Source organism: Epinephelus lanceolatus, chromosome 11 (assembly GCF_041903045.1).
Source record: "Epinephelus lanceolatus isolate andai-2023 chromosome 11, ASM4190304v1, whole genome shotgun sequence".
Lineage (NCBI taxonomy): Eukaryota > Metazoa > Chordata > Actinopteri > Perciformes > Serranidae > Epinephelus > Epinephelus lanceolatus.
The window spans coordinates 32837583-32853543 of NC_135744.1; the positions used below are offsets into that span (position 1 = coordinate 32837583).

At 40.8% G+C, this 15961-nt stretch overlaps 1 protein-coding gene across 4 annotated transcripts in view; it reads left to right on the forward strand.

Moving 5' to 3' along the window:
- Positions 1-14596, forward strand: part of LOC117272585 (actin-binding LIM protein 3-like) — a 58789-nt gene extending 44193 nt beyond the window's left edge. For 2 of the 4 annotated variants that reach the window (XR_013492356.1, XR_013492358.1), the window contains 8 exons: positions 2578-2694; positions 2814-2878; positions 3235-3376; positions 6470-6499; positions 9139-9197; positions 11380-11446; positions 11624-12656; positions 12898-14596. Coding sequence is in view for 1 of the 4 variants with exons in the window: in XM_033651546.2 (XP_033507437.2) it covers positions 2557-2694; positions 2814-2878; positions 3235-3376; positions 6470-6499; positions 9139-9197; positions 11380-11446; positions 11624-11631; positions 12576-12656; positions 12898-13011 (704 nt within the window). In the remaining 3 variants the exon portion in view is untranslated. Of the gene's footprint in view, positions 1-2556; positions 2695-2813; positions 2879-3234; positions 3377-6469; positions 6500-9138; positions 9198-11379; positions 11447-11623; positions 12657-12897 lie in introns of all 4 variants that reach the window. The other 2 variants (XM_033651546.2, XR_013492357.1) reach the window with 2 other exon arrangements.
- The last annotated feature ends 1365 nt before the right edge of the window (positions 14597-15961 follow it).

The window sequence follows — 15961 nt, forward strand, 5'->3', positions numbered from 1 at the left end:
TTTTTCCTCAGCAGCAGTTTGTACAGTTTTAGTTGCGGGGTTGATAATTGATCAGTCAATCCAATCAGAGCTGATCAGATCAGGTAAGATCAATGGACGAGAGGTGCAGCTCCTTCAGAGGCGGGTGAACGCAAACTTTAAGACCCAGCGCAATGAAGTTTCACTTTAACTGTCGTTCTGCTGCTCCGTCTGTGCCCAGAATATGCTCTGCACCTTGAGAGTGTGATGCAGTGAATAACTGAACAGCATATATATAATTCAGCAGCACACTTAATGCACGGTCCAGCTCCAAAAATACAAAATCAATATGTAGCACAAGATGCTGATATTGTGTCAGGCTGCCACAAATAAATGGATGTGTGGGAAATCTTGAGATATGTCAAAAAGCACAGGACTTTCCTCTAGGAGAGAGGTGTTCAGAACTGTGTGAACTTTGGGTCCTTTTAAGGTAACTCATCTTTTTCTAAAGAGAGGAAATGCCATAGACTTGTGCGAATAATGTTAGCATTTTATATTTGTTTGGAAAATGTGGTTAGAAGAAGTTGTATTTTGTAAGTGAACCTTGTGCCAAAATTTGTAATGTTGCCTTTGTTAAATATTGCTCTTGTGACTGGCTTCATATGAGTAGAGAGAAGTCCGCTAGCCGCAAGGCTAATTTATACAGTGTAAAATGCCTTAGGCTGTATTTGTCTGTGAATGCTGCGAGTTATAGTGAAGCTGATTTGTATACTCTCTATTAAGCCATGTTCATGTTATGGGTGTGTTTTATATCAGCTAAATGTAACAGTACTTCACAGAAACCTCCGCCGCTGACTACTGTTTTGGAGGTGTAACTGCAGAGCAACACAGACACACCACTGTACAAGTATAAATGTTCACAACGGTGTAGGCCACATGCATAGCATAGGCTACGGCGTAGGGTCTGCCGTTCAAGTATAGATCCCCCTTTAGTCTGCACCGAGTTTGTAAGAGTGACTGACTAAGTAACGGGTATGAAAAAAAATTTTCACTTGCCTCCATGCTGCTTCTACTATTTACCAGTCTGTTTGCTGGTGCATCTGTGCCGCCAAAAAAAAAAAGACACAACACAACATACCAGTAAAAAAGAAAAAAGAAAAATAATTGAAAGGCTTACTTGTCTAGTACACAGCTTTGAGGTAGACAGGTGTGCCTTGTTTAAAAAAAAAACCTGCACGTGCTCATTTTAGTGCTAAAAAAGAGCAGGGATCAGGCTGTTACTCTTGGTAGCTGTAGCCACATCAGAGGTAAGATTACAGATTCAATCACTGGTTCAAGAGGCAAGGTAAAACTGAGAGAAGCAGTGCCAAATACTCTGAGAGTGTAGGTGATCCATCAGAGCTCAGATGGCAGGTCCGACAGACTTACAGTTCCTCAGAAACACCTCTGGATGATTTACGCTGAGCTACAAAGTGCTGACAAACCTCTCTCTCTTCAGTCTGAGCGGGCACTCTGTGATCTGGGCTCCGTCGGTGAATTTGAATTTACAGCACAAATCATTTATAGAGCAGTTTTCATATTAAGCCAAATCACCAGAACCAGGCGTATATATAAATATGCTGTATATTTAGTACCATAATGTATGTCAAAGTCAAGCCTCGCTGCAGCTCAGACACAAACTTTTTGGAGAGGCGTTTGGGTAAATTACCAGACAGAACAACTGAGAAAGATAGAGAGCATTTGAGTGAAGCAGATGTATTTTGATGTTTTTCTTTTGGTGACTTTTAATGCATCTTTAATGTGTTTTAAATGTAAAAATGTTGTCGTGATCAGGGTGTAGGAGGTTGCCTTGGCCCAAAACATGTCTGCATAACATCTGTTCTGCATGTCGAACATGAAACACTGATGATGAATTTGTCCTAGTTAAATAAAGACTTGAATTAATGACAAAATCATAAATCCCTTTTGAATAAAACACAAACAGTGGACAGATTGCTTTTTAGTGTCCAGTGTAATTTTGGACTGTCCAAAGACTAAAAGTCACTTTCATTCATCCACAGCGTCAGTCGAAATATGACCTTTGTTATATGTCACCCACTCGCTCTTTTCACTGTCGGACAAAAGCCACAAAACCCCTTTGACAATTTTCTTCAACATATTGCATCCTTTCATCCTCAAAAGAAAAAGAAAAAAACGATGATAACTTTGCTTGCTCACTGGAAGTTGTGCATCATATCCCATTACATTTTCTCTGACCTCCTTTCCGTTCTCTGTTCCCTTGCTTTTGATGCCTTCTCCTCCTCCCTTCCTACCCCCTGCTGTGTCCTCCCCTCTTTGTAAGTAAATGCACTACTTTGTCCGTCTTGTTTCTCCCGCGCACACACAAACAGGCACAATTGCCATTTTGGTTGAAGCAGAACATGTTTTAGCATTCTTGTCCCTTGGTTGACTTTTCCCTTCTCAGTGCCTTCTTATTTTAGGAATTTAAATCAGCCTAAAAGTGCTTCTGTGTTCCCGAATTGTGTTGAGAATCTGTGTTGATAAAAAAATACACGGTAAGATTTCTCTTTCTCATTCTGTTATTGTCTTTGTTCTCAGACATATCTGCCTCTCGGACAGTCAATAAGAGTAAGACCAATGAGAACCTTCTCAATTCAAGTCGCCTTTCCACCTCCAACTGCAACAGCATTTATCACCCAGACTCAAACTACTACCCATATACAGGCTCTCCTAAAGGTACTGCTCCCTGTTGTTCTGAAACACACAGTCCTGTACACGCACACGTATAGAAACCTGCATTTACTCTTTTACCTCCCAACCCTTTTGCCTTTTATTTCCTTCATCTCTCCTTCTAGTCTCTAGGGTGAGGAGGTTTTCATCCGGAGGAGAGGAGGATGGATGGAATCACAATATAAACAAGGTAAGAAAGGAAGACGTTCTCCTGCTTCTCCCTTTTATATTTTAAGTGTTTGTGTGTTAATATTTAATGAGCTACTTAATTAAATGCTTCTCTCCATCCTCGCCCACTGGACATGATACAGAGTGATGCTCCTCTCTCCTTCTGTCGCCTCAAATTCATTCCTCTATCTTTCCAAACAAAAATGTCACCTTTTTTATGTCTTATCTCGCTTTATTCCGTCACCATCTATCCACCCCTGCATCCATCCCACTCAACCAACCCTTATTGCTCCATCTATCTGGTCCCTTTATTTAACCCATCCTTCTGTTCCTCCTCTCCACTCTCCCTTGCTTCTGCCTTCTCTGTGCTCCCCACAGGGAATTGGCAGGATGATCCTGAAGGAGGAGATGAAGGCGCGGTCAGGTTGTCACGACAATGACCAGTGGGGGAGCAGACGCAGTTCCCGCTGTAGCAGCAAGGAGGCGCTAAACAATCTGGGATACAGCTCTCTCAATGGCTGTAAGTCTGCAGTCCTGAGTGTGTGTGTTTGTTTTTTTGTTTTTTTTCAGCTCCCAAATCTGTCACTAAGGGTTGATTTTTGTATATTTACTCCATGTTCTTCATGTTGCATAGGGCATGACTGTGTGACAGTTTCTTGGCCTATTCATATCATCTGTATTGTTTTAATTGGTGTATATCATGCTAACATGATGATGTTAAGCAGGTATACCAACCTAGTTTAGCAAATGAGCATGGAAATGTTAACTAACACTGAATACAAAGTATAGCTGAGGCTAAAGCTTACATTCTGACCTGATGATGGCACTCAGTGTGAAATGGGCAGACTCCATGACAGCTTTTAAAGCTGGGGTAGGCAGAAAACTGGAAAACACAAAAAAGGGGGCGCATTTTAAAATACCATACACCCTCCTGCAGCTCTCCATACTATGTTCTTAGCCCCCTCTCACCACATGCACGTGCTTGTACAGTTCATTGTAGAGTTGCGTTTGAGACAAGAATTGGCTAGCTAGCCACCCCAAGGTCCTTCGGTCTCACTCCCTGCCACTGTGGACTGCCTCCCTAGGAGGAGAGCTAGCCATAGTTTGGGGAGACTGACCCTCAGTTGGTGGCTGTAGCAGCTTGAATTTTGCCATCAAAACCCCCCCAGCATTGAGTGTCACTACAGTCTGGTGGACGGAGGTAATGCCGGGTGTAACCTGTGTAACAGCAGCAACAGAAAGTTTGCTGATCCCATGGGAAGTTAGGGCTACAGGACTCTGTGCACATGAATCTGTGTTTGTAGAACAGCCAATAAGAAAGCCCTTTATCTGAAATGACCTGTGATTGGCCAAAGTCTGACATTACAGGCTGGATTTTCTACAGCCTGAAAACTGAGCCCAGGGGAGAAGGAGGTTAGTTTTATCATTAGAATATGCTCAGAGGTTATTGTTGGATTTTCCACAATGACACCAGAATGAAAGTGCGTATATGGCTTTCTGATTTTTAATTTTTTCTTCTGTACATCTTTTACAGTTAAAAGCACTATGTGCTTAAGATTGAAATGTGCTATATAAATAAAAAAAATAGTAAAGGTTTATCCTGACTCGTGTGTATGAAATTTCATGGCAATCCATTTAACACTTGTCAAGACCTTTCACACAAAACCTCATGGGGGAGCTGCAGGAAAAGTCAGGCAATCACTAAAGTCAGCAGGCTTCATACTCTGGCCACTATAAATGCCTTTACTGAATTTCACGAGAATTCAACAGATAGTTGTTGAGATATTTAAGTCTGAACCAAAGTGGTCGACTGACACACCCGACATTGCCATCCATAAAGCGACGCTGTTACCATGGCTAAAAGCTGATCTAAAGAACTATGGCAGGCTCTGCTTTGAAAAGTGATTGTCAACACAGTGAAGTATAAACCTGTGAACACTGACATGGTCCTTTAAGGTTGTAAGAGGACTGAGACTGTGGTCTAGGTTCAGTAGGATCAGGTTTCAGCCAGGGTAATGCTGATGATTGGGCTGCAGTGGTGAAGGTTAGAGGAGATTCCCACTTCTGTATTAACTCTCCCATTGATCCCATTCCTCATTGCATTCAGCACGAGTTAGGGGCGAGACAAAGATGGAGAGACTCTGAGAGAGAGGGAGAGAGAGTGTTTAGGTGGAGGTCAGATGGGAATAAAAGGAGAGGGTGTTATAACAGGAGAGACAGAGAGAGAGCCAACGAGATAGAGAGTGAATTAAATTTAAAAGAGAGAGGCAGTGAGAAGCTAAAGCAATTTGGAGCTGTTCAGAGAAGATGTATGACATGAAGCCAAGAGGTAAATCAGGGTCAGAGAGTGGTGGAGAGGGAGAGAAGGAAATGAGCTGTGTGCTCAGGAGGTCAGACAGAGAGAGGTGTGGATAATGTGGGTGTTAGGTGCTGCGTAATCACTGTGGGTTTATAGAGTCTGGTGTTATTATACTGATTAGAAAAGCACCGAGAGTTGTGTGCTCATCTATTCTTCAGAGGAGGCTAATTCCAAAATGGGATGTCCAGGGTTTGATAGAAGTGACATGTAATCCTACTAAATAATTGACACTTGGTGACTTCATTTACTGCAACAGATTTATGTCCATCTTTCAGCCGCACTGTCAGAGTGGCTCTAGTACTTTTTTCCAGACTGAAATATCTCAGCAAGTATTACATGGACATTCATTCATCCCAGAGGATGAATCACCCTGACTTTGATGATCACTTGACTCTTCCTGTAGTGCTACCACAATGTTCACATTGTGGTTTCAAATGAAATATCTCAACAACTATCAGGTGGGTCGCCATGAAATTTGGTACACACATTCATGTTCCCCTCAGGATGAGTTGCAAACAGTACTCTTAAATGTGGGCGGGGTTGTTGTCACTCACTGCTCCGTCCAGCACTCACTGTACTTGTTACTTAAGCAATTATTATGATAAAAAAGTCTTTACAAAAATAAAAGTTCTATTCCCTATCCCATGTGTCTTGTTCCAGCAACTATGTTTGAGAAAAATAATCCCAGGCTGCAGCACAGTCCATTAAAATTACAAAGTTCAGTGGGTGGATGCATAAACATATGCATTTTTAACATGAGTGGCCCGATGCTGCATGGCCACGCTGCTTCATATTTTATACGTTGTGTAGGTCGTGATGGTGATTTGTCTGCATGTTGATGCCGTCAGGGGCAGATCTTCACACAGCTGATGTTTTATAGATGTCCCACAACAGCTGGCCTTCTTTATTTCCCTTCCACTAAAAAATAACTCCCTCATTTCAGTTTGCTGTTTGTCCTCATACTCTTACTATGTGACAGGTTTATGAAATTAACAAAGTCTCACATACTGTGCATGTTTACACAGTCACAGTGACACTAATAAAACCAGTGTTTAAGTAAGGTTTACATCTGCTAATGCTTCATCAAGAAGTAGAATGATTGTAATTGATTAGGATCACAAAGTTTTGGGGCTCAAGACACTAAACTTTTGTTGCAAGAGATTTTATATTGTCAGGGTGTATCAGTGATGAAATGAATATAATGTCCCATGTGTTTTACCTGCTGTCTGTCTCCCTCCATCTCTCTGTTGTCAGCTCCCAGGTCCGTCTACAGCGCAGACAGCGGTGAGTGGTTCATCAGTGCGTTTTGATCTCTGAGGTCATCTCAAGGGGACGGGGACAAAGCGCACCCTCTGATCCCCTCCATCCTGTTGGATCTGCTGTGACAGCGGCAGGGCTTTAAGTGGAAGATTGTTATCAACTCACACACACACGCACACACACACTCCTCTTTTTCTTTATGGTTACAGGTGGGAAGATGAATGGCGCTGTAGCTTAGACCCGCATTTAGCAGCTTTTCTTTAGCAGCGGCACTGATCCAGGATCACTGACCTGAACCCCTCAGCCATCTGTTTCCACAATCCACAGTTACACACTACACTTTTGATTGTAAAGATAGATGTGTTCACGAGATCTATGAGATCATATTGCCCACACTTGGCCTTTAAAGGTGCAGTTTGTAGGATTCAGGGGGATATATTGGCAGAAGTGAAATATATTAAGTATGTTTTCTTTGGTGTATAATTACCTGACAACAAGAATCGTGTTTTCTTTATCTCAGAATGAGCTCTTCATATTTTCATAGGGAGTGCGTCCTTGCCTGTGGAGATCTCCATGTTGCACCGCTATGTTTCCACAGTAGGCCAGAGCGGATGAACCAAACACTGGTTCTTGATAGGGCCATTTGTGTTTTTGCATCAGCTGCAGTAGTTAGCAGCCCCTCTGCAACTAGCAGCGTCAGAAAAATAAAAAAAATAAAAAAATGTGAAACTGTTTAATTCAGTGTTTTTATCAATTTTAATCACCTGGGATCTCATTTATAAAACGGTGCGTAGGATCCATACTAAAAATGTACATACGGACAAAAGCGAAAAATAGCATATTTGACAATTTCAGCAATCAGGCGTCCACCTCACCATCTGCATCAGCAATTTCCCGTCTCCAAAATGTTCGGAGGCATGGGTCAGAGCTTCTCCCATCAAGTCTGTTTTTATAGATCACAACTTTTGTGTGGGAAGTGGCGTACACCGCTTTTAGGCCTCGTTTTGTGCGTATGCAATGTTTATAAATGATACCCCTGGTATGTTGGTTTTGTAGACAAGGAGATCTGTGTTCATAAATTCAGCTCCTGGTAAAAATCTTGTAACAATGAACACTGAAGGAATCCTAACCAGGAGTTCATGCTTGGCACATGGGAGAACTGTCAGCTGTCCTCCCTGCTAGATGCTTCTAAATCCTACACACTGCTCCTTTAAACGCCTGTTATGCAGCTGCATATTGTAAAATGCACACACTTTGTTATCTGGTGATCTCTTCACCATCTTTTTGGTGCTCCTGCATTGATTTGAACCTAATAACATTCCAGCATGGCCTCCAAATATGTTTTTGAACATCATAAAATAAAACAGAATTGCATTCATAAATTGCCGTGGTCATGCCGTTAGAAGAGAATAACCGATCAATAACTGCAAATTGCTCTTAAACCTTAACTGCGATGATTTAAATGGCAGCAGAGCTTTCAGGCCAGCACTTGTACTATAAAGACATTGATAAATGAGATGCTTAGGGTATTAGTTTTCACAACATTTGGCATCAGGGCACACTTTGATGAAACAACTATATTCCTGAGACTCACACCACCGCTAATCTACGAGGCCATATCTCATTTCTTTGTTGAGAGAGGGAGAGTTGTAGATGACAAACTCATTATAGTTTGGCGTCTCACACACGCTGTACAGTAGCTCTACACACACACACACACACACACACACACACGCACACACACCGGCCAGTTTTCCTCTGCATCATGGTGTTTCATCCCGGCTCTTTGACATTACTGTGTAATTTAATTCCCTTCAACACCAGAGTGAACAAGAGAGAGAGAGAAAGACTAAAAGAGAGGAGAAAGAGGGCAGAGCAAGAAAGCAGAGGAGGGGAGGGGAGGGAGGGAGGGAGATGAGCAAAAGACTGAGGAAGAATGAATGATGAAGCCAAGAAATGAAGATAGTGAAGAAGAGCCAAGTGAAAGTAGATGTGAGAGAGAATGACTCGAGAGGATTGCTGTGACTCAACTGCCCTCTGCTGCTCCTGCTGAAGCAGTGCACAACACAAATAAAGGCTTGCCAAATGATACTGGTGGTTACCAATGGTTACTTGAGAGATGCAACCATGCTGAAGGAGTGACAGCAAAGGAAGGATGTATTAGAAAAGATTAATGTTGCCGATGTGGTAGTAGAGTGTTTATATTAAAGTATAAAATGGTGAGGGGAAGCAGTAGTGATATCACATTACTCCGTTACTCAGGGAGTAAATGTAAGAGCCAGAGGCTGGAGCAACACATCTGAATGATAAAAACGTCAATCTGGTTTTGCCAATCTTTGAGTCATCTGAGCCACATTTCTTAATTTGTCAGGAGTCTGTCAGGTGGGTGTTTGGGAGGCAGTGGTAGCCTTGAGCTTTAAAAGGCTGTCAAAGTATTCCTTTGAATTCTCATACCAAACGGGAGAGATTGTTTCCCCAGTGTGATATTCTCTAACTGTATGACAAAGATGTTGGAAACCCTTTTCTAATCCTTCAGCAGCTGTCAGTATATAGACAGTATAAAGATATAGTATGCTGTGCTCATTCACAAACTGAGAGTTCATGTATTATTTTGTATAATTCCGTGTTTGTTTATGGTTATGTGTTTATATTTGTTCTTCCAGACTCATACATTGCCAAATCGTCCTCGTTGCCAGGCTACGGCAGAAATGGACTTAACAGGGTAAGCAATCGTGCTTACTGGGTGTGTGTGTGTGTGTGTGTGTGTGTGTGTGTGTGTGTGTGTGTGTGTGTGTGTGACAGAGAGAGAGTAAGACAGGCATGGCCATTCACTAAATCGTAAGCTATGGCAAAGTCCTTCATTTGCCGCTCAACCCTTAAAACTCATTTGTATCAGTTTCCTTCCAGAGGCCAACTGAGACAGAAACTAATAATTTCTCCTTTGATGTGCTGCTCCGAGCAGGTTCACCAAATCTACCTCAGATTTGGTAGAAAAAGTCTAAAGACCTTGACTTAGTAGTGAGGCTTTTGCATTTTAATCAAACACTGTTGCCAACCTTGAAACAGGAAGCAGTATTTTAGGGGCTAGGGGTGCTTTAAAGTCATGAAACTTGGCACATGCAGCAGAAGTGTTTAAATGTGTTATCTAATGTGATATTTGTGATTGGGTTTGCCAAGGGGGCTTGACAGCACCACCTTTGAAATTTCAACAAAGAAGCCAACACAGTGTTGTTTGATATCAGACAGAATTGTCAAGTCGTTACACTCCATTTCCGTCTTCAGTGTGACATCTGCTTTTCCACCAGTTTCCATGGAGGAGAGCAATTTGATTTTCCCAAACCAATTATTGAAGGCCAACGTATCCGCCTGAATCTAATGTCATTTTAATTCCACACTGATGCATAGCCATGCCAACATACCTGTTAAGAGTAGAGCAAAGTAAAACCATCCATGATGTCTGGAGGACATAGTGATGTAGAACACACTGGATAGCAGTGTCTGTCTTGTCTGTAGTGCTTGCTATTGTTGTTTATTACAGTACTCCTTACTGGTTCTGGTGCTCTGCTTGGCAATGTTTGACAACGCTTGACAACATCTTGACATAATTAGTTTGTTAGTTCCACCCATAGAACTGATTGGCTATTTGAGTTCCTGTGCAGCACTCATTGGTTTATTTTTTTGTTTATTTATTTGGATCCCCATTAGCTTCCACCTCAGCGGTTGATAATCTTCTGGGGTCCACCACAAAAATCAAATCATTACAAACTCTAATATAAAAACATGTCAATTATACAGACAATGACTGACAATGACTGACAATGACAGTCTAGACAAAATTATAAATTAAAACAGACTAATCAAAGTGACATATAGCTTAAACCTTACATATACAGAAGTTATCACATGTACCAGGATTTAAACTGATTGTGGTTCTGGATTAAGAAACAGAAAACAAAAACAAAAATTGTAACAGTTAGTATCCTTCCTCCTGTATTGTCTCTTTCATTAACTTTTGTTTAACTGATTTCTTAAATCAATGTTTACTTTTGATTGGTGGTTTTAATTTAACAATGCCAGACGAATCAGTCAATTCAAACTCGATATACAATCTTGATATACAAAATTTGGCAGGCACATGTATCACATTGACACTTAAAAAAAACATCACTCGGGGCCATGCTGTAAACCCAAAAGAAAGAGTGCAATTTTAGGGATTTTTTTTTTTACCATTTCCAGGCGCTTTACTTCAACAAACCCCTTCTTTGGATTTCACCAGATCAATCTGAAATTTGGACAGTGCAATCTAAAGACCTTTGCAATGCTACATTGCAAGATTTTCAGTATTCGTGGAACAACATCACCGTGTCATTGTAGTGAATTAGCATGTTTTACCAAGACACAGGACGTTGTTGTATACTGAATGCACATTGTCCATTCTGCCCCAAAGTTTGAGTCCAGGCCTGAAGACGTCTACATTTTGATACTGACTTATAGTCATAGCACCACCTACTGGAAACCGGAAGTAAGCCTTGTGTAACAAACATTCAATTTACATGAGTTTTGCCATGTCTAGGGCTTGATATACAGCAACACATTGCATGTATGGTGCAAAATTTGCCTTGTGTCATGCACTCCGCTCAGGTGCCCAATGGTCACAGAAATGCAGACACAAGTTCACCTCTAGTGCACCGGGAAGGTGCAAGCACCGATTCATCGCTGCTTGCAGCTTTATCTTTGTATTGTAGTAGTCAGTTTGATATTGAAAGAGCGCACTGATGGGACTTTTTATAGATGCAGTATTTGAAGATTTTTGTCTCTTTGCTGGATCCCTTCCCTTCATTATAACAATGAAGTACAATCTCTCAGTCCATGTTTGCTAAACTGCTCTTGTTGTGTTCTTGCAGCCTGGGAGTGCGAGCGCAGATTATTACCAGTATGACAGCAGCAATGCAGTTAATTGGCAGATCAGAGGTAAGCCTATTGTACAGTTTAAATCTGATTATCCCCTGTTCTTCTAGTTTTCTCCTGACTTACCTCCCCTGTCTGGTACATGTCATTCAAAGTTATTCAGAGTGTATATAATGATGGAAGACAGATACAATGGTGAACATGACTGAGACTGTATTTTCTCTTCTCCTTCTCTTTCAGAGTACAAGGTAAGATGCTGTTGCCAAAGCTAGACGACTGTTACTGAACCAAGAGTGAAAAGTCTGGATCAATAGATAACAGATAAGGATGATGTGTTGCCCTTTTAAAGTTCATATTGAATGGTGAATTCATCTCACTCAGTGACACCCACATGTGAAGATGACTGACTCATTTTATTGACAGCCAAGTAAAAAAAAACATTTACAGGATTTTGAAAACAAGTTCAGCAGCTTCATTGGAATTTTGTGGAAATGGTAGTTATACTACATCTCATATTATTATTCTTCCTTTAAGAATAATGGGAATGGGTTGGAAGGAATGCTTGAACACACTTCTTTTATAAGTCCAACAACTGATTTACAAACCAAAATATTTTTTTTGTCATTTTGTGAGTGATTGGAAACAGTTGGGAACAATTTTTCATCACTTTGAGGTCGACACTCTGAAAAAATAAACAATGATTTTTCTCCTCTATTTATTAAAAAGGATATTTCCTAATCTTTCCCTCAGTGGGAGACTTATATCTGCATGAATAATTACACTAAACCAAACAGAGACTTAATCAATTTTTCTAATTTATTTTAACCAAAAGCAGCATTGTTGTCAGTGCTGCTCTCGGCCACTAGAGGGTGACAGAGGTAATGAAACTCAGTCTGCCTGTTTTTATGGTGCTGAAACATTTAATACAAGTTGATTGGGACTTTTTTAGTGGTGCATTTGAATCATGTTGTGAATAAACTTCCTTGGTAAACAATTTATGACATGCACAAATAAATAATGACATCACGAGTGAAAGTCCCTCAAAGGAGCATCTGATTGCAAGTAAATTTACAGTTTCAGTGTTCAGGGAACCATGCTTAGTCTTTGAAATGTAATTCATATGTTGGCCAAAGCCTCAATGGTGCATTTTGTTGCAGGAAGTTGATTATATTTATGTCTCTGTGTGTATTAGATCTACCCATATGAAGCCCTAATAGTATCAGTCAGAGGACAGCAACGTCTTCCAAGTGATGTGGACCGAGCCAGACTGGAGGTAAACTGCTTCAGGACTCTTTTACAAAATCTACTTCAATAACCGTGTTATAAGGACAGATAAGAGTATAAGGAAAATACAGATAGGCCAGAATTTTTATCCAAAGAGCCATGTCCAAAAGTGTTGATGAAAATCATTTCTGAAACAGACAGGAATACTTTGACGAAGCTATTTGAAGCCTATAAGCAAGTAGATACATTGACTTATCGTCTCTAAATTGCCGTCTCCTCTCTCCTCCCAGCGTCACCTCTCACCAGAGGAGTTCCACAGAGTCTTTGGCATGTCCATGTCTGCCTTTGATCGTCTCGCTCAGTGGAAGAAGAACGAACTGAAGAAACAGGTCCGACTTTTCTGAGAAAATGAAGCAACAACCATCTAACCCAATGCAGGTCCACCGCCAACAGTGTACTCTGAAACGTAGCCTCCACAGAGGCCTGCTAACCCTGACTGATTCTGTATCTCAGTGGAAGAGGAACTGGCAGGAATGAAACTCTTTCCTCCTGTTAGGTGGCAAAGCAGAGTTGTTGGCCTCCTGATCTTGTGTGTACTTGGACTTGTTAAGCGTTATATATGAAGCCAGCCAAAAAAACCTGGAAGGAGAGGAAGGAGAACTGGAAGGAGATCATGAAGACTTTGAGAGGCAGCAGATGAGCCACTTCCAGATTACAACAGACAGAAAGCTAATCAGTTGAGGGAGTTGGCTGCTTCCCTGTCTCCTACCAGCAGATGGCAGTGTGGTAACAAGAGCACCAGGGTGGCAGTCAGATACATGACCAGGATAGGTGGACTGTAAGCTGATGTACTGAGGGTCAGCCACACTGTGCCAAACTTGAATTCATACTGAAAATTAAGAGACAGTTTGGGAAGTAAATTGGCTGCCTGGAAGACAGACTGGCATATTGTTGGAGGTAAAATGGATCCAGTTTGAATCACACAGACACTATCATCATCTGAAACTTATAAACTGATGAGAATAGTGTGACTCTCATTAACATTAGGGTTACTAAACATGACGCACACTTTTTTTTTTAATATTGTGCAAATACTGAAACCCAAAGTTTCTTTTTATAATACTGGCATGTAATTATTATTTTGATGTCAGGTTTTCTGAAGCCATATCAGTGTTTAGAGTTATGACACGAGCAGACTGTACAGGTCACTGAAGTGGTTTTTGAGATATGATGTGATCGTAAGGTTTATTGTGGATGGACTGTGTCATAGAAATCAGGTTTTAGAACTACACACACTTCAAAATAAGATCTCTGTGTTTTGCTTTTTTTATTTTAAGAAATCCACATTTTTGTCAATTCATACTTGCAGCTGAACTCGTGAATCAGCTCAGAATTTTAGCTGCTGGATTACAATTAAACCACACTGAGTCATGTTCATGTGTGTGTGATTACAGCAGATGACGAACGGAGGTTTTTGTGGATGATTATTCAGACCCTCTGAGTAAAGAGAAAAAACAATGCTCAAATGAAGGAAGGAAATATGAAGAGGTGAGGGAATGAAGGATGGAGAAAAGGAGGAAGTAACATGAAGGAATGTGTGATGAGGTAACATACTGTAGAAAGATGCAAAAAGTAAAGAAGCAGTGACAAAGAAAGTTTTACCAAGAGGCTGCAAGTGTCACATAAGTAAATTGTAAAGAAAGGATTTGAGTTTGAGATTAATAAGGTGTGCGCTGAAACTAGTTTGATGGGAAGAGAAGGTGTAGGATAGTTTGAACTGAAAAGATAAGATAATGCTCTTTGTTACAGGAACTGAAGGTGTGTGTGAATATGTGTGTGTGGGGTTATGGATCTTCAACGATACAGCAAAGCACATTTACCACATTAGATGTGTTTAACTTATTCTTTATTTATCGGAGTACCATTTTTAATTTGCAAAGCCTTGTCTGTCAATACAACTTTGGAATAAATGATTCAAGTCAATCATCACTATTTTATCATGTATCGTCCTCATTGTTATTTTTCATGACCCCTAAATGTGCAGCACATGACGGTGGCTGGGATATTGAACAGGCTGCTTTGGTTCAGGCTTGTAGTTTCTGGGTCAGCAGATTCTTGAGAGGATCCAAGTGGTTCTTCCAAGAATATCTGGAAATGTTGGACATTGTTGTAATTTGATTCTGAGCCATAATGTAATTTGAGGTAGCTCAGAATTTAAAGGAATACTTCACCCACAAAATGACCATTTGTAAATCAGTTAGTCGTGCTATGTTACCTTGAATTCCTGAAGAAAACTTTGTTTTTCTCACATGCCTCCATGGAACACAGTTTATGTTACAGACCAGCTCTGGTCTCCACTTGTTTGGTTCAGGAGGGAGCTCTAACATTCTGCTATTGTTTACTATGTTAGCACCACTAGCAGTGCTCACACTGCTAATGCTGGTGACATTGTCAACAATGCTAAAGGGGTTTTACAGCTCAAAATTAAGATGGGACAGCCTGGGGTGAGACCAGAGGGTGACCAGAATGTTTCCATAGCATTGCTGTTGGGTCGAAACCATGGATGTAGTAAGGGATGGTGTTACTAATTGTAATGGCCGAATGAGTGGCGCGGCATGCTAACTAGCTCCTACCAGAGTCGGGTGGTGTGCAGTAAACCATAGAGAAGCAACATCAGCCTATAGACTGACATGTGTAACTGGTCAAAAATATTTGCACTGTTTAACCTATTACTGTTTGACCGTTGACATCCCTGGTGAGTGTATTGATTTATTGATTGATTAGGGACCATGTTTAACAACACAAAACACAATCAAAACATCCTGTCACACAACTCGAGCAGTTTAATCCAAGACTCAGTTATCCAGTCCTATGCTCAGTCCTTCGCAAACGTGTGTATTTTCACTTAAAGAAGTGCTGGAGTCTGGCAGGATCATATAAAATTCACTTTTAGTTCAGTTTGAGCGAAAATGCATGTGTTTGGGAAGTACTGAACATATGACTGGATACATGAGATTATTCTGCATGAGTTGTGCGAGAGTTTGTAAACAGATTTTTTCATTTAGTTTTGCTGTTGTTGGAAGTGGTCTCCAATCACTCGATAAATCAATATGTTCGGTTAGTTACCGGTTAATGGGTTTTTGCCTTTTGAAAATTAACCTAAACTGACATCCCTAATGCCCTCCATTTTTTTGTGGATACATGCAAGAAAAACAATGTTTTCTTCACAAATTCAAGCTAACGTGCCACAACTAATTGACAATTGTCATTTTTTTAGGTGAAGTATTCCTTTAATTGATGACTACTCTCATGATTCACCTTTAACACGGCCCATGTTCAGCAGCACAAAACAGT